Consider the following 23592-nt stretch of genomic DNA (forward strand, 5'->3'; position numbering starts at 1 on the left):
GTTTCAGTGAGTAAGTCATGGTAATTCATAATTACATGGTCTCTTTCTGTTCCTTCATACTGGGCACGCTTTGAATATTCGATCTTTATATGCAGTGTGCTGCACTGATAAAGCTGAACTATACCTAGCTATAGAACCCTAATATGTCAATGACCTGGGTGAATATATATTTGTATACTCATATAATGAAAATTGTGGCAATTTCTTACTGATTCATCTGTGACCTTTTTTAATCTTATAAATAAATATTTTATATAAAAAAAAAGTTAAGTTTCTAGATTTTTCTGTCCTAAAGCTCTATTTGAAACACTTTAAACCTGTGTTTGAAAACATAAGTCATTCACCCTTGGTGCTGGTCATATATAACCAAGAATTTATTTAAAGTGTTTGTTAACTTAAAAAAAAAACACAGATCCTGTTCCCTTAAAGCATGTTATACATGTGCTTGTTCTGTGTAATTTGTCTCCTTCTATGACCTAAAAAACCTGGGTGATACTGCCTGGCTATATCATCCCCCCTGTAAACTGACGGAAGAGACGGAATTAGAGCTCAGTGTCCCACCCTCCTGGCAGACAATGTGTGTTGTAAGAGAGCAGAGAGGTGCATGTCTACACCATGCTGTCCAGGACAGGACAGGCCAAGGCCTCGAGCCTGAGAGAGAGTCTATGAGAGACAGAGCAGCAGGAAAACTGCAAGGAAAGATACAGAGCTGACAGAGGTACAGCATTGGTGCACAAGCACTGGGAAGTGTGTTAGATTGTCTAGAGGACCAGGGGCATGAGGCCTGAGCAGTAGAGCTGCATAGAGAGCCATGAGGCTGAATATTGGTATTTTGTTGTATTAATGGTGAGAACCCTCTGCATTGGAAGATATTCATTTGTGAAAGTTTGCTTTCTTTTAAATAAAAGTGGGCAGGAAAAGCCCTAAAACATACATCTGGTGTGGAGTAAACTACCAATGCAAAACCCCCAACTTGTCAAAGTGCCCTAAAACAATATGGCTTTCAACCAAAAAAGATTAATCAGATATTTATGTCATAAAAATAGTTTTTAACCAGTTACTGTATAATAATCAATAGTCATATAAGCCAATTATAACCATAATCTAGTAAAATATTTATTTTGCTAAACCGGTTTATTTTGAAATCAGTTTACAGTTCTAGCTGCTAATATTGGTTCAAGTTGCTCTTCCAATGGTCATTTGATCTTTGGGACATTTAAGCATTTAAGGGTGGTAACAAGATCTATTGATGGTTTCCACAGAGAAAATGGACCACACCATATACTGCACATTTATCACATTCACATGCCACCCAAAGCAATCAGAAGATTCTAGTGTGACTTGGTGCTCCAGCACATTAGAAGCTTTCTTTACTGAAATGAAATTGGACTCCTTTGGGATCGGATGATGACTGTAAACGACACATACTATTGAGGATTTTGGAGAGAGACCTTGGGCCACAGTAGAACACTCCAATGTTGTCACTGATAGAAAAAAAAAGTATTGATTTAATTGTATAATTAATGCTACTAAAAAGTCAGCTACAGATAAATTTTACTGTTGCTTTGTCAATTAACTAATAATGACAAAGTTGAAAAATGTGTACATTAACAGTATATTGCTATGTCATGTTTGTAATTCTTAGCTTAAAACTAATTATTTAAATCCCAAATTTGGCCAAAACAATTAAACAATTCAAATCTTGTTTTGTTTATCGCAGATGGCTTTTACTGCCAATAATAATGACTGAATCCTAATTATTCACAAATACATGCCTATAAATTCCAATTTTCTGAATTTGAAAGAAATCTGGCTCCAAAAAAATGAATATTATTTAGATAAAGTAAGAGGTTATTGCCAATGTCAATTGTGTTCTGAATATATCCATCTCTATGCCCCACAGTATGTGTGGCAGATCCTGTACTCTTCAGCAGATCCCGTACTCTTCAGCATAGGGTCACTCTAGGTTTGATTTACTAAAACTAGAGAGTGCAAAATATGAAAACAATCAGCTTCCAGGTTGTTTTTGTCAAAAACTGAACAAGCTGAAATTAGAAGCTAATTGGCTACCATGCATAGATGCACCATATTTTACAAGCACCAGTTTTAGTAAATCTCCCCCTCTGCGTACTATATGTACTTGTTTTATGTACACCTATGCATACACACATATACAGTATTTCATAATATGTATAGGTAATAGTATGGTAGTAATACATATACCAAACATCTTTCCAATGATGTAAGAGCCTTAAAATTACCTCCAAAGGTTTATACCTTTGTCTTTCAAATTTGGAAAAATGTCAAAAGTAGTTTATCAGTTGAAGATATCAGTAATTGTTACAGTTGTGTTCCATGAGAATGTAGATACTAAATTATACCCTGTACATGTGCCGTAACTATAGAGGATAGTGCGAAATGTGCTCTAGAGGGCTATTGCTAGGTGAATACTGTACATATTGTATTTCAAAATTAGTTAGTCTCACATCAAGAATGAGTAACATTGAATGTTTTCATTTCTCCAAAATTTAAATCTATATAATTTGAATATCAGGAGTAGGGATGAGCCGAACACCCCCCTGTTTGGTTCGCACCAGAACATGCGAACAGGAAAAAAGTTCGCTCGAACACGCGAACACCGTTAAAGTCTATGGGACACGAACATGAATAATCAAAAGTGCTAATTTTAAAGGCTTATATGCAAGTTATTGTCATAAAAAGTGTTTGGGGACCCGGGTCCTGCCCCAGGGGACATGGATCAATGCAAAAAAAAGTTTTAAAAACGGCTGTTTTTTCAGGAGCAGTGATTTTAATAATGCTTAAAGTCAAACAATAAAAGTGTAATATCCCTTTAAATTTTATACCTGGGGGGTGTCTATAGTATGCCTGTAAAGGGGCGCATGTTTCCCGTGTTTAGAACAGTCTGACAGCAAAATGACATTTGGAAGGAAAAAACCCATTTAAAACTACCCGCGGCTATTGCATTGCCGACAATACACATAGAAGTTCATTGATAAAAACGGCATGGGAATTCCACACAGGGAAACCCCGAACCAAAATTTAAAAAAAAAAATGATGTGGGAGTCCCCCTTAATTCCATACCAGGCCCTTCAGGTCTGGTATGGATATTAAGGGGAACCCCGGCCAAAATTTAAAATAAAAAATGACGTGGGGTTCCCCCTAAATTCCATACCAGACCAAAAAAAAAAAAAACGGCGTGGGGCCCCCCCAAAAATCCATACCAGACCCTTATCCAAGCATGCAACCTGGCAGGCCGCAGGAAAAGAGGGGGGGGACGAGAGTGCGGCCCCCCCCTGAACCGTACCAGGCTACATGCCCTCAACATTGGGAGGGTGCTTTGGGGTAGCCCCCCAAAACACCTTGTCCCCATGTTGATGAGGACAAGGGCCTCATCCCCACAACCCTGGCCGGTGCTTGTGGGGGTCTACGGGCGGGGGGCTTATCGGAATCTGGAAGCCCCCTTTAACAAGAGGACCCCCAGATCCCGGCCCCCCCCTGTGTGAAATGGTAAGGGGGGTACTTACCCCTACCATTTCATTAAAAAACTGTCAAAAATGTTAAAAATGACAAGAGACAGTTTTCGACAATTCCTTTATTTAAATGCTTCTTCTTTCTTCTATCTTCCTTCATCTTCTTCTTCTTCTGGTTCTTCTGGCTCTTCTGGTTCTTCCTCCAGCGTTCTCGTCCAGCATCTCCTCCGCGGCGTCTTCTATCCTCTTCTCCTCGGGCCGCTCCGCACCCATGGCATGGGGGGAGGCTCCCACTCTTCTCTTCATCTTCTTCTTCATCCTCTTCTCTTCTTCCTTCTTCTCTTCTTCTCTTCTTCATTTTCTTCTCCGGGCCGCTCCGCACCCATGCTGGCATGGAGGGAGGCTCCTGCTGTGTGACGGAGTCTCCTCGTCTGACGGTTCTTAAATAACGGGGGCGGGGCCCCCCGGTGACCCCGCCCCCTCTGATGCACGGTGACTTGACGAGACTTCCCTGTGACGTCACGGGGAATGCCACAGGGAAGTCCTGTCATGTCCCGCGCGTCAGGGGGGCGGGGTCACCGGGTGGCCCCGCCCCCCATTATTTAAGAACCGTTAGACAAGGAGACGCCGTTACACAGCGGGAGCCTCCCTCCATGCCAGCATGGATGCGGAGCGGCCCGGAGAAGAAAATGAAGAAGAGAAGAAGAGAAGAAGGAAGAAGAGAAGAGGATGAAGAAGAAGAAGATGAAGAGCGGGAGCCTCCCCCCCATGCCATGGGTGCGGAGCGGCCCGAGGAGAAGAAGATAGAAGACGCAGCGGAGGAGATGCTGGACGAGAACACCGGAGGAAGAACCAGAAGAACCAGAAGAAGAAGAAGATGAAGGAAGATAGAAGAAAGAAGAAGCATTTAAATAAAGGAATTGTCAAAAACTGTCTCTTGTCATTTTTAACATTTTTGACAGTTTTTTAGTGAAATGGTAGGGGTACCCTTACCATTTCACACGGGGGGGCCGGGATCTGGGGGTCCCCTTGTTAAAGGGGGCTTCCAGATTCCGATAAGCCCCCCGCCCGCAGACCCCCACAACCACCGGCCAGGGTTGTGGGGATGAGGCCCTTGTCCTCATCAACATGGGGACAAGGTGTTTTGGGGGGCTACCCCAAAACACCCTCCCAATGTTGAGGGCATGTGGCCTGGTACAGTTCAGGAGGGGGGGGCCGCACTCTCGTCCCCCCTCTTTTCCTGCGGCCTGCCAGGTTGCATGCTAGGATAAGGGTCTGGTATGGATTTTTGGGGGGACCCCACGCTGTTTTTTTTTGGGTTTTTTTGGCGCGGGGTTCCCCTTAAAATCCATACCAGACCTGAAGGGTCTGGTATGGAATTTAGGGGGAACCCCACATCATTTTTTTTTTTAATTTTGGCCGGGGTTCCCCTTAATATCCATACCAGACCTGAAGGGCCTGGTATAGAATTTAGGGGGACTCCCACGTCATTTTTTTTTTAAATTTTGGTTCGGGGTTTCCCTGTGGGGAATTCCCATGCCGTTTTTATCAATGAACTTCTATGTGTATTGTCGGCAATGCAGTAGCCACGGGTAGTTTTAAATGGGTTTTTTCCTTCCAAATGTCATTTTGCTGTCAGACTGTTCTAAACACGGGAAACATGCGCCCCTTTACAGGCATACTATAGACACCCCCCAGGTACGAAATTTAAAGGGATATTACACTTTTATTGTTTGACTTTAAGCATTATTAAAATCACTGCTCCTGAAAAAACGGCCGTTTTTAAAACTTTTTTTTGCATTCATCCATGTCCCCTGGGGCAGGACCCGGGTCCCCAAACACTTTTTATGACAATAACTTGCATATAAGCCTTTAAAATTAGCACTTTTGATTATTCATGTTCGTGTCCCATAGACTTTAACGGTGTTCGCGTGTTCGAGCGAACTTTTAAAGGGTGTTCTGCGGCATTCGAATTTGCCGCGAACACCCCAAATTGTTCGCTGTTCGGCGAACTTGCGAACAGCTAATGTTCGAGTCGAACATGAGTTTGACTCGAACTCGAAGCTCATCCCTAATCAGGAGAAACTAGACAAAATTTGTTTTGGTGGCTTCAAGAATCCTGCACCTGTTCTTGTGCCAAAAACAGTCCCTCCTTAGCTTTATTATTGTGGGCAAAACCTTTTGTTTAGTCTTGGATAGAACAGGGAAGGGTTAGACCCTCTGTTAAGTTTTTATTGCTGTCTCCCCATTGGGGAGATTTAACACACATTGCCCACACTCTAATCTAAATTTGGTCAGTCGGTGTATGTTCAGCTTAAGAGAAGAATTCCCCTTACTTTGGGATTTCCACTAACTTCCTGATGTGTTTCTGGGACAGGAAGTGAAGGAAATTTCCCCAATGTTACAGACAGCAAAAAATATTCTGGCAGGAGTTTTAAATGTTCCCCACTCTATCCAAAAGTTAACAAAAATGGCTATACATACAATTTAAAGTGACCTTTTTAAACTACACATCTAGTTAAATTCATTTGTTTTATTACACTTTGTGTCCTCTAAATGTATGCAAAGTACTACACTGTGACAGTAATCGTGGCAATGGAAAAAAAAATGATATACAGTATGTACATAAAAATGTATATTTGTATACAGTAAGTATGAAAAAATAAGGAATATGGTTTACCTTGGATGCTTGTCTGCTATACACCTGAATTCTTTATGCCAGTTGGGCCTTCCATAATTAGTTTTATGTCTTAAACCAGTAATCACATCTAGTTCACTATCATAGTGAAGAGCTATATGCTTAACCTAAAATATATGATAACAACAAAACTTTCAGTTGAAAATACTTTAATAATGAGCTAAAATATTGTATGCACACATTGCAGAAGATGAAACTTTCCAAATGCTGACCGAATACAGAAATGTAATAGATGGTAATAAATAGTAAATAATGTGTGTTACATGGGCAAGGGAATGCAGGAGGTACAAATAAAAAATATAGAACTGTGGTATATGGATTCATGCCAGGGCCATATGGAATTCATGTTATAATAACTGAATTTCTATTTTTATTTTTTTACTCAATAGGTCAGTTTTTCGCAAGTTAAACATGAGCATGTACAATATAAAATGTCTGCTTGGGGCACATGTCCTATGTACTTGCAGACAGCATGCAAACAAAGAATAGTCTCCTAGGTTGGCAGTTTGGCCAAAGGACAGGTAGCCTTGTGGGGAGGTGCAGCATAGTGAGGCAGCAGTAAAGAGTCCAGTTGCAGTAACAGTACTGTTTTGAAGCTAAAGTTCAATAAAGCACAACTACTCAGCGAGAAGACAACCCGACTGGGTTGCACTCACAGAATGTTGCATCGAAGAGTATAAAAATAGGTCCCAGGTGCACCAACATAATCTGTCTTGAGGGTTGGAATGCAACCTGGCCGGTCTGTACCCAAACAGGGGGGTTTTAAGGAAGGATAGCGTCTCCCTGCTTTTTCCCTACTCGTCTGTAACCTCTCCCTCCTACTAATTACTGTCTCTGAAAGACAGATGACCTGTCCCTTCACTACCCATATACGAAATGCGTGCCAAACCTGAAAACTAGGATTATAAATAAACTCTGCTCAATCCAAAATGTCTGCCAGAGTCACATTGGGCGCCAGCATCCAATTGGATAGCTCCCCCAGTAACCCAGGAAACCATATGGGATCCATAATCCTCTTGACTCCCTCTGCAATGCTCCTGCAGTTGAGTGCCACTTGCAGTGGAAAAAGTAGAGTGCACCTGCCTACAGTATAGTGAGTGAGAAAGTGGTAGATTAGGAAGATCACTAGTGGTTTTTGCCAGAGTGAAAAAAGTCAAAATTTAAGTAGTGTCAACTTTGTTGACAAGTTACAAAATTGTAGGATGTGCCAATTGTGCAAATTGACTGGAAGCATGGTGCAAGAGTGCAAGATACAGAATGCTATAATTTCTTCTCACAGTAAAAATGAAGTTGTATTTGCTTAGTACTATACAGTAAAATATAGACACTGCTAAGAGTACACACTACAGCAGCTGTCTCCCTCTCTGCTAACTAGGGATGGAAGAAAAATAACGTTTTTACTCAAATTTTGGTCACAATCTGGAAATTGTATGACACTTACCTGCAAACGAAGCCCGCACTGTCTCCTGTGCAGGCTGCGTCCATCTTCGCCCCACTCCGGCTCTGTGACTGGCCGGAGCTGCATGACGTCCCTCCTGCACTTGCACGCGTGAGCCGTCAGTCACGGCACACGCTGGGGGAAGAAACGGCACGGTGGTCCGTTTCCTCACACCACATGCGCCGATGACAACATTGGCGCACTACAAGTGAAATATCTCCTAAACGGCGCACATTTAGGAGATATTTCCACTACCTATAGGTAAGCCTTTTTCTAGGCTTACCTATAGGTAAAAGTCACTTAAAAGGGTTTACAACCACTTTAAAGGTTTGAATTGGGCTTTAAAGGGCTCATAAGGTTGCTTTTTTGTGTTTTTTTCCTCTTTTGTTGTAATTTGTGTTATGTTGCTTTCATTTTTTTTATCTTCTTTTTTATGTATGCACAATAAAGGTAAATAACATTACAATACATAGAAAAAAGAAAAATACAAAAATTTCTTTTCTGTCCTTTTCTTGTGGTTTTTGATTCCATTTTGTGTATTTTTTTATCATTTTTTTTCCACAAAAAGAAATAGACAGTGACACAAATGTTTTACCTGATTATCATCCCAGCCTGTGAGAAAAAGATGATAACTAAGGAAATTGAATTTGCCTTGTTCTGACATTTGCTCCTCTAAAGACTGAAGTAGGTCAGCAAACCATTCAAAAGCATGAGTATCACGGCAAAGCCAATAAAAATACACCTAAAAATTAAAGAACAAGTATCATTCACAATTATATCTGGAAAATAAAGTAAAAAAAACACCACAAAGGTGAACATATACATAGTATATTTGTAATAAAACACACCATTTAAAACCAGAACACACACTCGCAGTGCTCATTCACACCAGAAACTGCACATCTACTGAATGTTTTTTCATGCACATTTGCATGTATTTATTATACATTTTTATGCACATATACATGCAGTTTATTTGTGTGTTTACATGCAGCTGACATGCATTTTTACATCCTCATTTGTCCTTTGAGGTAATTTCCTTGTTCTTTCTTTCTTTGTGCTTTTATGTGTACTGTGATACGTTGAAGTGCATTTGCGCACATTTACATGCATTTGTGCATAGTTTTGCACGTTTGTGGTGTGGAAAAATTCAGCTTTCTGTACTTTTTCACTGCACTGTAATGGTCTGGACCCCCTGCTTATGGTCCATTGAGGATTTTTACAAATTAGTTGTTTTCATTTAACAGTTTCCCTTAACCACTTAAGGTCTGCCCTATAGCAGTTTTACTGCTACAGGGCGGCACCTGTGCGCCAGATTACGCATATATACGTGATCAGACTCTTCCAGGGAGGTGGTGAGCATGCGTGTCCACGACGGCTCACTTCAGCTATCATTGCACACAGCAGAAGCCGATTGATGGGTGCACAGTACCCAATGTCCACTGGCACCCGATAATCATTAGGCAGAGAGACAGGACTGAGATCTGCCTATGTGAACAAAGCAGATCGCCGTTCTGACAGGAGGGAAATTATGGAGTTTGTGTCCCTGCAAAGCATGAAAAGAATTCTATCTTTTCCCCTAGTAAAAGCACCTCTCACAGTATAGTAAAACACTGGCTAGGCACAGTTACCCCTCTGGTCCCCCCGATGTTAACCTCTTCCAAGCCATTGTCATTAGTATAGTGACAGTGCATATTTTTTAGCACTGATCACTGTATTGGTGTCACTGGTCCCCAAAAAGTCTCAAAAGTTTCAGTTAGTGTCAGAATGTCCACTGCAATATCACAGTCCTGCTATAAGTCGCTGATCACCACTATTACTAGTAAAAAAAAAAATAGAAGTAATTAAAAAATCCCATAGTTTGTAGACGCTATAACTTTTGGCAAACCAATCAATATACACTTATTGGATTTGTTTTACTAAAAATATATAGCTGAATATATATTGGTCTAAATTTATAAAGAAATTAGATTTTTTTCCATTTTTTTTTTTATTGGATGCGTTTTATAGCAGAAAGTAAAAAATATTGTTTTTTTTGTTTTTTTTTTAAATTGTGGGTCTTTTTTTGTTTATATCGCAAAAAATGAAAAATGCAGAGATTAAATACCACCGAAAAAAGCTCTATTTGTGGGAAAAAAAGGACATAAATTGTTTGGGTAGAGTGTTGCATGACTGCACAATTGTCAGTTAAAGTGACGCAGTGCCGTATCGCAAAAAATGGCCTGGTCATGAATTAGGGTAAATTTTCCAGAGGTTAAGTGGTTAAAGTATAGCTAAAGGTGAATTCACATATACTGTGGTGACATGCGTTTTATTGCACTGTAAAAAAACCTGTCACTGTAAGGACACACAGGTACCAAACGTTTCCTATGTGTCCCATGCACACTGCAGTACAGCCTAGAACTTCTGTCAGGTTTTTATCTTTGTCTGTGCCCCTGTTCTGTCAGATTAGGCGTCCCGTCAGAATTGGTAATGGAAGTGAGGTTTCGTCGCCGCCATTTTGCTACATCCCGCACTCCTCCACATTAACGATACACCGAGAAGGGGGCAAGTGGACATCTTGTTACACCCACCAGAGTTTTGCATTTCACAGTTATTTTTAACAGGAAACGGAGCATATATGGTGAAAAATAGTATTAAGAAATCCATCGGACTGTTTACATGTTGAATTATAAAAGCAGCAGTGTTCTGTCACATTAGAAAACCTGTGAGATCAGCAGGTTTGCCGCTGCTTTTAAAATTCAACATCTAAACAGTCCGTCGGATTTCTAAATACTCTATTTAACCTTATAAGCTCTGTTTACTGTTAAAAATAACAGTGAAATGCAAAGCTCTGGTGGGTGTAACAAGATGTCCGCTTGCCCCTTCTCGGTGTATCGTTACAGTGAAAGAGTGTGGGGTGTAGCAAGATGGCGGCAACAGAATGTCACTTCTGTTACCAATTCTGACGGGTCGCCATATCTGACGGAACACCCCATTAGGGAGATTCATCCTCTCTATTTGTCCTATTTACAGTTATCATTGAAAGTGAAAGTAAAAGAAAATCCCAAATTTTGGGGTGTCCCCAGAACAGTAATAGAGCAGAAATCTTCCAATAAGGACACTAGTTCTGGCGCCCTAAGGAATTCTCTTAAAGTGGTTCTAAAGCTAGAAGATTTTTTACCTTAATGCATTCTCTGCATTATGGTAAAAAAATCTCCTGTATGTAGTTCCCCCCTCCCAAACAAAGCAGTTGCTTGGGTGAACTTGTTAGCATTTTTTATACCTTTTCTAGTTTCATTGCTCTGTTTGGATCACAGGAATCATACCAAATAGATTTCAGCACTGATGCAAACGGTGTCACTCCAATCCCAGCTGCAATGCATACACTGACTTTAAAGTTAAACACATTAGTTGTTGCTGATCCATAGGGTCCATCAACAGCCAGTCTGTAATATAAAAAAAAGGTAAGTGCAATTTAGTGAATATGAAGGTTTACACTCCAAAAATAAATTAAATGTAAAATATATATCTAAAAAATAATGAATATCCACCAGTCTGTCTACATTTAATGGGCCAGAAATAAGCAAACTGATCTGCACTATGATGTCACTATTCAGTTTTCAGGTGGAGCTTGATCATATGATCTATACCTGCAGTATTGTTGATCTTCCTTATTAGGATCAGACTAGGTTTAAGGTTTCCTTTAGACCTTTGTGTTACCAAAAGCATGTTAATTTGCCGTATTTCATGCATTAACTTACCTTGCCTTAAGGCAGCCCATTCATTTGCATTGGGCTACCATGCTGCCAATGCATTTCAATGACCAAAATAACGGACATGACCCTTTTTTGTAATACAGCGCACTATAACGCACAGCATGTACACATTTTACTGCATAGGCCCTCTCTGGATTCCATCAGTCACTGCTGGCCTAATTTACTGAGCTGCACTATGATGTCACTATTCATTTTTCAGGTGGAGCTTGATCATATGATCTATACCTGCAGTATTGTTGATCTTTCTTATTAAGATCAGACTAGGTTTAAGGTTTCCTTTAGACCTTTGTGTTACCACAAGCATGTTAATTTGCAGTATTTCCTGCATTAATTTACTTTGCCTTAAGGCAGCCCATTCATTTGCATTGGGCTACCATGCTGCCAATGTACTTCAATGACCAAAATAACGGACATGACCCTTTTTTGTAATACAGCGCACAATAACGCACAGCATGTACACATTTTACTGCATAGGCCCTCTCTGGACTCCATCAGTCACTGCTGGCCTAGAAGCTGAGGCATATGTACAGGGGTCGCAGGGATTGCAATTGCGACCCGGCCCCATGCTCCAAGGGCCCCGTATGGACCCCTGTACATCTGAATGGGTGGGGCGGTGGAGGCAGTATATAGAGGAACTGACCCCCTCCATTGAGCAACTCCACTGTACCCCTCCATAGAACAACCATTTCCCTTCATTGAAGGAGAATGGTTGCTCTACATGCCGCCCCACTGCCCCTCCTAGCCACCTCCTGCTGTGATTTGGCTCCTGTGTACTCCTCTGGTCCCCCCTCATCCCCTGCAGTGCTTCCGGGTTCCCCCCTTCCCTCTTCCACCAGCTGCTGCAGGGAATCTGTCAGGATCCTTGTCTTAACGAATAGAGCCAGTGATCTGTACCAATCACTGATTCTGTTCATTCATAACTGAGGCATAGTGAACCGTGTTTAATATGCTTCAGTTTGTGAATATATGTGAAGCTATGCACAGAGCTTTTCCTGTTCATTCTGTGCAGCTGAGGCTGCAGAGAAGGAGATTGAGGCTGTGTCCTTAATCTCCTTTTTCTGTCTCAAAAGTAAAATATCAGAGATCTGTTTAGCCCCCATGATACTTCACCAAAGACCCCCAACGGTGCTCCTAAAACATGGTAAATAAAATTATAAAAACAATTGTAAAACATAAATAAATGAAATGGTAAAACAAAATGTAAAAAATTAAAATAATGAAAAAAAATACTGACAAAAGTGGAGGAACTACCAGTGTCACAAAGGTCGTATCTGCGACCGGCCCTGTGGGGGGGGGGAGGGGGGCAGTCGTGGAGGCTTTTTTATGGTTTCTTGCATCGGGGCCCTGAAGATTCTAGTTGCGCCTCTGCCTAAAAGTTTTTCTGCTTCAGTGTCTTATTTATTCTATGCTCTCTTCGGTTTTCTGTTTCTTATTACAGATTCTGCTGCCCTTGCTTAATAGCTTGAGATACAGAAAGGGGCTCATTTACCATTAGAGTACACCAGCCGTTGGAAAAATGTGGAGGCTACCATTGCTCTAAACATTGGTTGTCTGGCTGTGTCTGGTTTCAATATTTCTCCATCATCAGTCATGGACATGGAACAGTAAGGCCCCTTTCACACTGGGGCGGTAAAACAGCGCTATTTTTAGCGCCGATTTACCGTCGTTTTAGCGGCGTATTCGGCCGCTAGCGATGCGGTTTTAACCCCGCTGGCGGCTGAAAAAGGGTTAAAACCTCTCGCATAGCGCCACTACAGCAGCAGTATAGCCGCGCTGCCCCATTGATTTCAATGGGCAGGAGCAGTGAAGGAGCGGTGAATACACCGCTCCTTCACCGCTCCAAAGATGCTATTTGCAGGAGGTTTTTTTTTTCTCCTGCCAGCGCACCACTTCAGTGTGAAAGCCCTCGGGCTTTCACACTGGAGAAACAGCAGCGGCAGTTTTAGGTCGGTTTGCAGGCGCTATTATGCAATGGATAGATTCATAGCATTAATCTATCCACGGGTGCCACGGCCACCGCCTATTCATGCATCCGGCCCCTTTCAGGCAACCTGGCGCATGAATTACAGCAGCCAGAGTTTTTTTTAAGCACCTGATTAGAGCCAGAGGCTCTAATAGGCTTCAAAATGGGGTGGGATCGGAGCGCAGAGAATGCACTCCGATCCCACCCAGGTGTGTTACAACAGCCATCAATCCGGCCAATCTGAAGCGAGTGTGAGATCCGTTTTCAGATCAGCCGAAAAGAGAAGACTCCCGATTGACCACCGAGGAGGAGGGAGGAAACGGAAGCTGCCACCATGGAGTACAGGAGAACGGGAGGCCCCCCTTGCCTAGAAGAAGCCACAGGTGATGGGGTAAGTGCTACCGACCGACCAACGGGGGGGGGGTTGCATACTGTTTGCCGCCCCCCCCCCCCCAAAAAAAAAAAAAATTCCACCGGCCGCCACTGTCAGGTACAGACAAAGGAGGCACATATTGGATAGGGACAAAGGGCCTGATGTATTAATTAAACAAGCAATAAAATGTAACTAACTTTTTTTGTTTGTTTTTTTGTTTTGTCAGGTTTTGACTGCTGTCTTTGCCCCCGTTAGGGGAATTCACCCTCTCTTTTTTTCCCATTTACCATTATTATCAAAAGTGAGAGTAAAAGAAAATCCCAAATTTTGGGTTGTCAGCAGCACAATAATAGAAAAGAAATCTTCCAGTGGGCACAACTATTTATGGTGACCCAGATGACACCCTGGAATTCCCTCACTTCTTGTTTTGGCTATGGGACAAGAAGTGAGGGTGGATCTCCCCTATGGGACACAGATGTCAAAAAAACTGACAGGGGTTATAACCCTCCCTTACTCTATCCAAAATTTAAAAAATACATCTTGTCTTTAGTTCTCCTTTCAGGTGATATACTGCTTGATTCATCAAACAGAGAAAACAGTCATATTAGACAAACATCTACAAATGTTGGCATTTGATCACTGAGTTAAATAACCCTAACACTGGACTTCTCTTATTTGCTTCATGTTTCTCCGTTAAATATGCACAAAAAAGTTATGTATTCTTAGCCCACAAGGCTTAAAGTGGAAAGGAACCCTCCTATTCTTTAACCATTTCAGCCCCAGAATTGTGCAGTCGTGCGACACTGTACCCAAATAAAATGTATGCCCTTTTTTTTCCCACAAATAGAGCTCTCCTTTGGTGGTTTTTGAACACCTCTGCGGTTTTTATTTTTTTGCGCTATAAGCAAAAAAAGACTGACAATTTTGAAAAACAAACAATATTTTTTACTTTATGCTATAAAACATATTCAATAAAAAAATTTAAAAAATCAAATGTATTCATCAAGGCCAATACGTATTCTGCTACATGTCTTTGGTAAAAAAAAAATCCCAATAAGCGTATATTGATTGGTTTGCGCAAAAGTTATAGCATCTACAAACTTTGGGCTATATTTATGTTTTTTTTACTAGTAATGGCGGTGATCAGTGATTTTTAGCGGGACTGCGACAGTGCAGCGGACAAATCAGACACCTAACTGACACTTCTGACACTTTTTTGAGGACCAGTGATACTAATACAGTGATCAGTGCTAAAAAATATACCCTGCCACTGTACTAATGACGCTGGCAGAGAAGGGGTTAACATCAGGGGCGATCAAAGGGTTTAATGTTCTCCTAGGGAGTGCTTTCTAACTGTGTGGGGTATGCTTTGACTGGGGGAAGACAGATCTGTGTTCCTGCTTAGCAGAAACACAAGATCTCCATCCTCACAGAACAGTGGTCTGCCTTGTTTAAATAGGCAGACTGCAGTTCTGCCTCTCCTGAGAACGATTGCCGGCGAACATCAGGATTGGGTCGCTGGCGGTGCGGGAAAGAGCACCAGACCCAGTGCACGAAATGAATTACGGATATGTGATTTCGTGCAGGAGGGCTGCCCTGCCCCAGTATATCTGCGTGGGGCAGTCCAGAAGAGGTTAAATCCAAGGAAGCTGACATCTTAGCTTGTGTTTGATGTGCAGTTGCCATATATTATTTTCAATCTATATGCTGCTAGCATTTGTAAATCAATAGAAAGGTATGTTATATTTACTTATTTTACATCTCTTCAGTTGCCTCCTGGTTTCTGTCTGGGCCAAAATGATATCATACATCTGAGTCTTCATGGGTAATTTTTTTTCTTTCATCTGGAGGAGGGGCTTTCTCGGCTAAGGACACCCTCCTGCCTGCATGTCTGCGCTAAGGGGAGATGGATTCCAGGAAGCTAATACTACTTGAATCATCTGCCCTTACTCAAGATAGTCACAGCCAAAAATGCTGTAGGGTGTTTTTCAAAGTGATTTCTCAACAAAATAAAGCATGGCGACGTGGATGGGTGAGTTTGCTTTGAATATCAAAAATTAATTAAATGATATTTTCAATTTGTGGTGTTCAGATATAGCTCAGTTCTGTTTTAAGGTCTGAGCACATTTCAGGCAAATCAACAGGACATGCAGGATATTTACGCGCATGAGTGTCCAACCTGCGGCCCTCCAGCTGTTGCTTAACTAGGTCCCATGAGGAATAGGGATGAGCCGAACACCCCCCGGTTCGGTTCGCACCAGAACCTGCGAACGGACCGAAAGTTCGCACGAATGTTAGAACCCCATTGACGTCTATGGGACTCGAACGTTCGAAATCAAAAGTGCTCATTTTAAAGGCTAATTTGCATGGTATTGTCCTAAAAAGGGTTTGGGGACCCGGGTCCTACCCCAGGGGACATGTATCAATGCAAAAAAATTTTTTAAAAACGGCCGTTTTTTCGGGAGCAGTGATTTTAATGATGCTTAAAGTAAAAAAAAAAAAAGTGAAATATTCCTTTAAATATCGTACCTGGGAGGTGTCTATAGTATGCCTGTAAAGTGACGCGTGTTTCCCATGTTTAGAACAGTCCCTGCACCAAATGTCATTTTTAAAGGAAAAAATCTCATTTAAAACTGCTTGCGGGTTTAATGTCATGTCGGGTCATGGCAATATGGATGAAAATCAGTGAGACAAACGGCATGGGTACCCCCCAGTCCATTACCAGGCCCTTTGGGTCTTGTATGGATATTAAGGGGAACCCCGCACCCAAATTAAAATAAGGAAAGGTGTGGGGCCACCAGGCCCTATATACTCTGAACAGCAGTATACAGGCGGTGCAAACAAGACAGGGACTGTAGGTTTGTTGTTAAGTAGAATCTGTTTGTAATTTTGAACATTTTTAACGTGTTTAGCTCCAGCCAAAAAATCTTTTCTAAGCTTTTTGGAAAACATAGGGAAGGGTTATCACCCCTGTGACATTTGTTTTGCTGTCTTTCCTCCTCTTCAGAAGATTTCACCTCACTTTTTTGTCCCAATGAAAAATGTTTTTTGAAAATTTGGGTTTTTTTGTGGAACAAGGATTGGAAAGCATCAGTGGAAAGGAGAAATTGTTTTCCCATATTAACTCTTACAGGAGAGAATTTCCCTTCCTAGGGGTAGATTTCATCTCACTTCCTGTTGTCTCCTTCCGTTTGCAAGTAGGAGTCGTTTGTAAGTTAGATGTTTGAAAGTAGGGTCCTGCCCTATATACTCAGCAGAAATTTGAGCCTTAGGTGTTGCTGTGGCCACAACACTGTAAGCCCTCACAGGGCCCTGCTGTGAAATATTAGATCAAGAATTGTAATTACATGCCCCTGTTGAACAGGAGCTGAAAAATTAGGCCTTAGGCACTGGTGCTGGTGCCACAACACTGCAACCCCTCACAGACACTCTAGTTGGAACACAGGAACGAGCCCTGCTGCAAAGTATTGCTTCAAAAATTGTAATTACACGCCCCTGTTAGACAGGGGCAGAAAAATTGGGCCTTAGGCACTGGTGCTGGTGCCACAACACTGCAACCCCTCACAGACACTCTAGTTGGAACGCAGGAACGAGCCCTGCTGCAAAGTATTGCATCAAAAATTGTAATTACACGCCCCTGTTAGACAGGGGCAGAAAAATTGGGTCTTAGGCACTGGTGCTGGTGCCACAACACTGCAACCCCTCACAGACACTCTAGTTGGAACGCAGGAACGAGCCCTGCTGCAAAGTATTGCATCAAAAATTGTAATTACACGCCCCTGTTAGACAGGGGCAGAAAAATTGGGCCTTAGGCACTGGTGCTGGTGCCACAACACTGCAACCCCTCACAGACACTCTAGTTGGAATGCAGGAACGAGCCCTGCTGCAAAGTATTACATCAAAAATTGTAATTACACGCCCCTGTTAAACAGGGGCTGAAAAATTGTGCCTTAGGCACTGGTGGTGGCGCCCAGAACCAAAAATGTTCTTACAAGCTATCAGCGTGATGATTGAGGAGGAAGAGGATAATTACTCAGGGATAGTCACTCAGCATCAGCATAGGCAGTCTTTGAAGGGATCTGAGATTTCAAAAAAAATTATTCGGTTACATCAGCATCAGGTGCTTGGTAGCTGGTGGTGATCCAAGACTCATTCATTTTTATGAAGGTCAGCCGATCGACCGAGTCGGTGGACAGACGCACCCTGTGATCGGTTACCACGCCTCCAGCAGCACTGAATGTGCGTTCCGAAAGAACGCTGGATGCAGGACAGGCCAGTAGCTCAATTGCATACTGTGCAAGCTCTGGCCAGTGATCCATCCTCAAGACCCAGTAACCCAGAGGATTTTCGGTGGGAAAGGTGTCCAAGTCTGATCTTGCCCCTAGGTATTCCTGCACCATGTAAAACAGACGCTGGCGATGGTTGCTGGAACCGATCATACCTTGGGGCTGCGGACTAAAAAATTGTCTGAACGCATCGGTCAGACGGCCACCTTCTCCACCGCTCCTTCTTTGACTGACCGAAGCCTCAGCAACACGTTGTCCAGAAACAGGAGTTTGTAACCTCCCAGTCTCTGGGAACGCGTTGCACAGACCTTTCTGCAAGGCCTCCCAAAGATGTTTCATCCTCTGCTCCCTCTGCGATGGCAAGATAAGGTCCGCAACCTTACCCTTGTAACGTGGATCAAGGAGGGTTGCCAGCCAGTATTGGTCCTTCTCCTTGATACCACGAATACGAGGATCCTTACGCAGGCTTTGCAGGATCAGGGAGGCCATGCAGCGTAGGTTTGCTGAGGCATTCGGTCCGGAGTCCTCTGGGTCACTAAGAACGACATGGTCCGCAGCCACCTCCTCCCAGCCACGTACAAGTCCATGTGTTTCTTGGGACTGATCCCTTAAAGACTGCTGCTGATGCTGAGTGCCAGGCTCCACCTCCATACTGACACAATCTTCCTCCTCCTCCTCTTCCTCCTCGTCCTCTTCCTGTGTGATCTGCGGGCACGCAGGAACACTGTCTGGATAAAGGGGGCCTTGAGAGCTAAGGAAGTCCTCCTCTTCCTGCCTCTGTTCTGCCTCAAGTGCCCTGTCCATTATTCCACGCAGCGTGTGCTCCAACAGGTGGACAAGGGGGACAGTGTCACTGATGCATGCACTGTCACTGCTCACCATCCTCGTGGCCTCCTCGAATGGTGACAGGACAGTGCATGCATCCCTGATCATGGCCCACTGGCGTGGGGAAAAAAAACCAAGCTCCCCTGACCCTGTCCTGGTGCCATAGTCGCACAGGTACTCATTGATGGCCCTCTGCTGCGTGTGCAGCCGCTGCAGCATGGCCAACGTTGAGTTCCACCTGGTGGGCATGTCACAGATTAGGCGGTTCTTGGGCAGGTTAAACTCCTTTTGGAGGTCCGTCAGCCGAGCACTGGCATTATATGACCGGCGGAAATGCACACAGACTTTCCTGGCCTGCCTCAGGACATCCTGTAAGCCCGGGTACCTGCCCAAGAACCGCTGCACCACCAAGTTAAGGACGTGAGCCAAACAGGGCACATGGGTCATTTGTCCCTGTCGGAGGGCAGAGAGGAGGTTGGTGCCATTGTCGCAAACCACCATTCCTGCCTTAAGTTGGCGTGGCGTCAACCACCTCTGAACCTGCCCCTGCAGAGCTGACAGAACCTCTGCCCCAGTGTGGCTCCTGTCCCCCAAGCACACCAGCTCAAGCACCGCATGGCATCTTTTGGCCTGCGTACTTGCGTAGCCCCTTGAACGCCTACGGAGCACCGCTGGTTCCGAGGAAGAGGCCATGGAGGAAGAAGAAGAGGAGGGGGTGGAGGAGAGAGGTGTGTCACAATCAGCATTTTGGAGGCGTGGTGGCGGAACAACCTCCAACACTACTGCACCTTGTCCTGCATCCTTCCCAGCTGCCAGCAGAGTTACCCAATGCGCCGTGAAACTTACGTAACGTCCCTGTCCATGCCTGCTGGACCATGAGTCAGCGGTAATATGCACCTTACCGCTGACCGCCCTGTCCAGCGAGGCATGGACATTGCCTTCCACATGCCGGTAGAGAGCCGGAATCGCCTTCCGTGAGAAAAAGTGGCGTTTGGGTACCTGCCACTGAGGAACCGCACATTCCACAAACTCACGGAAGGGGGCAGAGTCTACCAACTGAAAAGGCAGCAGTTGAAGTGCTAGCAATTTTGCCAAGCTAGCATTCAACCGCTGGGCATGTGGATGGCTGGGAGCAAACTTCTTTCGGCGGTGCAGCAGCTGGGGCAGGGAAATTTGCCTGGTACAATCTGACGTCGGTGTACCAAAAGCAGATTGCCCTCAAGTACTTGGCTGTGACACACCTAATTCTACACCTTCATTCCTCTCACTGCAGGTCTCAGAGAGGACTGAAGGTCTAGTGGGGTTGGAAATCTCAGCTGATGAGGAGCAAGGAGAGATCCTCTTTGTTCTTTGGTGTGGGTCTTTTAGATACGCTTGCCAACGAACTGCATGGCAGGTCAACATATGTCTGGTCAAGCATGTGGTACCCAAGCGGGAGATGTTTTGGCCACGCGAGATACGCTTGAGACATATGTTGCAAATAGCAGCGGTGCGATCTGATGCACTCGTCTCAAAAAAGGCCCACACCAAAGAACTTTTTGAATAACGCGCAGAGACTGCAGCGCCCTGCACATGTGGAGCTTTGGGGTGTGATGCAGTCAATGTGCTGCCCTTAGGCTGGCCCCTGGAGGGCATCCTGCCTCGTTGGTGATGTGCCGCCGCCTCCTCCTCCTCCTCCTCCTCCTCTCTCCTATCAGGCACCCACGTTGAGTCAGTGACCTCATCATCCCCTCCCTCCTCATCACTGGAGCAAACCTGGCAGTATGCTGCAGCAGGGGGAGCATGACTGCCAGATTGCTGTCCTTCTTGGGCACCCCCTCTGTCCGTGCTCATGTTACTGCCTTCATCGAGCTCAGTATCGTCATCAGAGCCTTCCAAACGCTGGGCATCCTCCTGGAGCATGTACCCAACACTGTGGTCAAACAGTTCGAGGGAATCCTCATGAGGACATGGTGGAGCTAGGGAAGGAGTCACTGATGACATTGAGCTGAGGGAAGAGGCCGCTGCTTTGCCAGACAAAGCACCCTGGGCATGGGTGAGAGAGGATGAGGAGGATGAGGACGGCTTGGTCATCCACTCGACCAAGTCTTCCGCATGTTGCGGCTCAACACGGCCAGCTGCCGAAAAAAAGGCCAAGCGTGTCCCATGGCCACGTGCTGATGAGGATGCACCGTCTCCACGACCAGCACTAGACACAGAGCCTGCTTGCCCTCTCTTATTGGCTTGTGACTGTCTGCCTCTCCTTCTTGGCCTTCCAGACATACTAATGGCCTGTAGCTGCACTAAGCTGGGATAGAACACCTGTAATTTTCTTCAGGTAGCTTTATATACTGTAACCAGACAAGCCTGCCTGTCAGTAGGAAGATAACAGGAACGGATCTAGCTGAACACTGTGAGCAGGACGCACTGTACTAAATGTAAATAGTCTAGCTGCCAGACCGTGGTACTAATAGGATCAAATAGAACACCTGTAATTTTCTTCAGGTAGCTTTATATACTGTAACCAGACAAGCCTGCCTGTCAGTAGGAAGATAACAGGAACGGATCTAGCTGTACACTGTGAGCAGGACGCACTGTACTAAATGTAAATAGTCTAGCTGCCTGACCGTGGTACTAATAGGATCAAATAGAACACCTGTAATTTTCTTCAGGTAGCTTTATATACTGTAACCAGACAAGCCTGCCTGTCAGTAGGAAGATAACAGGAACGGATCTAGCTGAACACTGTGAGCAGGACGCACTGTACTAAATGTAAATAGTCTAGCTGCCTGACCGTGGTACTAATAGGATCAAATAGAACACCTGTAATTTTCTTCAGGTAGCTTTATATACTGTAACCAGACAAGCCTGCCTGTCAGTAGGAAGATAACAGGAACGGATCTAGCTGTACACTGTGAGCAGGACGCACTGTACTAAATGTAAATAGTCTAGCTGCCTGACCATGGTACTAATAGGATCAAATAGAACACCTGTAATTTTCTTCAGGTAGCTTTATATACTGTAACCAGACAAGCCTGCCTGTCAGTAGGAATTTAACAGGAACGGATCTAGCTGAACACTGTGAGCAGGACGCACTGCACTAAATGTAAATAGTCTAGAAGATAACAGGAACGGATCTAGCTGAACACTGTGAGCAGGACGCACTGCACTAAATGTAAATAGTCTAGAAGATAACAGGAACGGATCTAGCTGAACACTGTGAGCAGGACGCACTGCACTAAATGTAAATAGTCTAGAAGATAACAGGAACGGATCTAGCTGAACACTGTGAGCAGGACGCACTGCACTAAATGTAAATAGCAGGAACGGATCTAGCTGAACACTGTGAGCAGGACGCACTGCACTAAATGTAAATAGTCTAGAAGATAACAGGAACGGATCTAGCTGAACACTGTGAGCAGGACGCACTGCACTAAATGTAAATAGCAGGAACGGCTCTAGCTGAACACTGTGAGCAGGACGCACTGCACTAAATGTAAATAGCAGGAACGGATCTAGCTGAACACTGTGAGCAGGACGCACTGCACTAAATGTAAATAGTCTAGAAGATAACAGGAACGGATCTAGCTGAACACTGTGAGCAGGACGCACTGCACTAAATGTAAATAGCAGGAACGGATCTAGCTGAACACTGTGAGCAGGACGCACTGCACTAAATGTAAATAACAGGAACGGATCTAGCTGAACACTGTGAGCAGGACGCACTGCACTAAATGTAAATAGCAGGAACGGATCTAGCTGAACACTGTGAGCAGGACGCACTGCACTAAATGTAAATAACAGGAACGGATCTAGCTGAACACTGTGAGCAGGACGCACTGCACTAAATGTAAATAGCAGGAACGGATCTAGCTGAACACTGTGAGCAGGACGCACTGCACTAAATGTAAATAGTCTAGAAGATAACAGGAACGGATCTAGCTGAACACTGTGAGCAGGACGCACTGCACTAAATGTAAATAGCAGGAACGGATCTAGCTGAACACTGTGAGCAGGACGCACTGCATTAAATGTAAATAGTCTAGATAGAAGATAACAGGAACGGATCTAGCTAAACTGAATACAGTGTATATATATATATATATGCAACACCTGGGATGCATATATATACACAATACACTGTAAGTGCAGCTAACTGACTGACTGTTCTGCCTAATCTATCTAACTCAAATCAAATGACACTGTCTCTCTCTCTCTCTATCTCTCAGCACACCGGAACACACACTACACAGGGCCGCCGTGCAGGCGGCCTTATATAGTGTGGGGTGTGTACTAAATCCCCTGAGCCATAATTGGCCAAAGCCACCCTGGCTTTGGCCAATTACAGCTCTCTCTACTGACGGCGCTGTGATTGGCCAAGCATGCGGGTCATAGTGCATGCTTGGCCAATCATCAGCCAGCAATGCACTGCGATGCCGCAGTGAATTATGGGCCGTGACGCGCCACACGAATTTAGCGCGAACGGCCCATAACGTTCGCAATTCGGCGAACGATCGAACAGCCGATGTTCGAGTCGAACATGGGTTCGACTCGAACACGAAGCTCATCCCTAATGAGGAACTGCAAGGCTGACAGTTGCAAGCATGACATCCAAAGGCAGTGGCATGATGGGACTTGATGGGACAGCTGCAGGTTGGACACCCATGATTTACAGGGATAAAACCTTTGAAAATGTGCATATACTGCAGAGATATACAGAGAGATTTTTTTTTTTTTTTTTTTTTTACTTTGTTCAGATTTACACTTTCACTACTTGTTCA

The 23592-nt window shown here is 44.0% G+C and overlaps 1 protein-coding gene across 1 annotated transcript in view; it reads right to left on the reverse strand.

The window, feature by feature from the left end:
• Window positions 1-1166: 1166 nt before the first annotated feature.
• The window catches only part of NOX3 (NADPH oxidase 3), a 70091-nt gene continuing 47665 nt past the window's right edge, over window positions 1167-23592 (reverse strand). Inside the window, exons 8-11 of the mRNA XM_073628956.1 lie at window positions 10893-11055; window positions 8223-8369; window positions 6172-6296; window positions 1167-1484 (exon numbers count right to left, since the gene is read on the reverse strand). Coding sequence (XP_073485057.1) covers window positions 1358-1484; window positions 6172-6296; window positions 8223-8369; window positions 10893-11055 — 562 coding nt within the window. The 3' untranslated portion in view covers window positions 1167-1357. The remainder of the gene's footprint in view (window positions 1485-6171; window positions 6297-8222; window positions 8370-10892; window positions 11056-23592) is intronic.

The sequence above is a fragment of the Aquarana catesbeiana genome, linkage group LG04 (genome assembly GCF_042186555.1).
Source record: "Aquarana catesbeiana isolate 2022-GZ linkage group LG04, ASM4218655v1, whole genome shotgun sequence".
NCBI classification, from domain to species: Eukaryota; Metazoa; Chordata; class Amphibia; order Anura; family Ranidae; genus Aquarana; species Aquarana catesbeiana.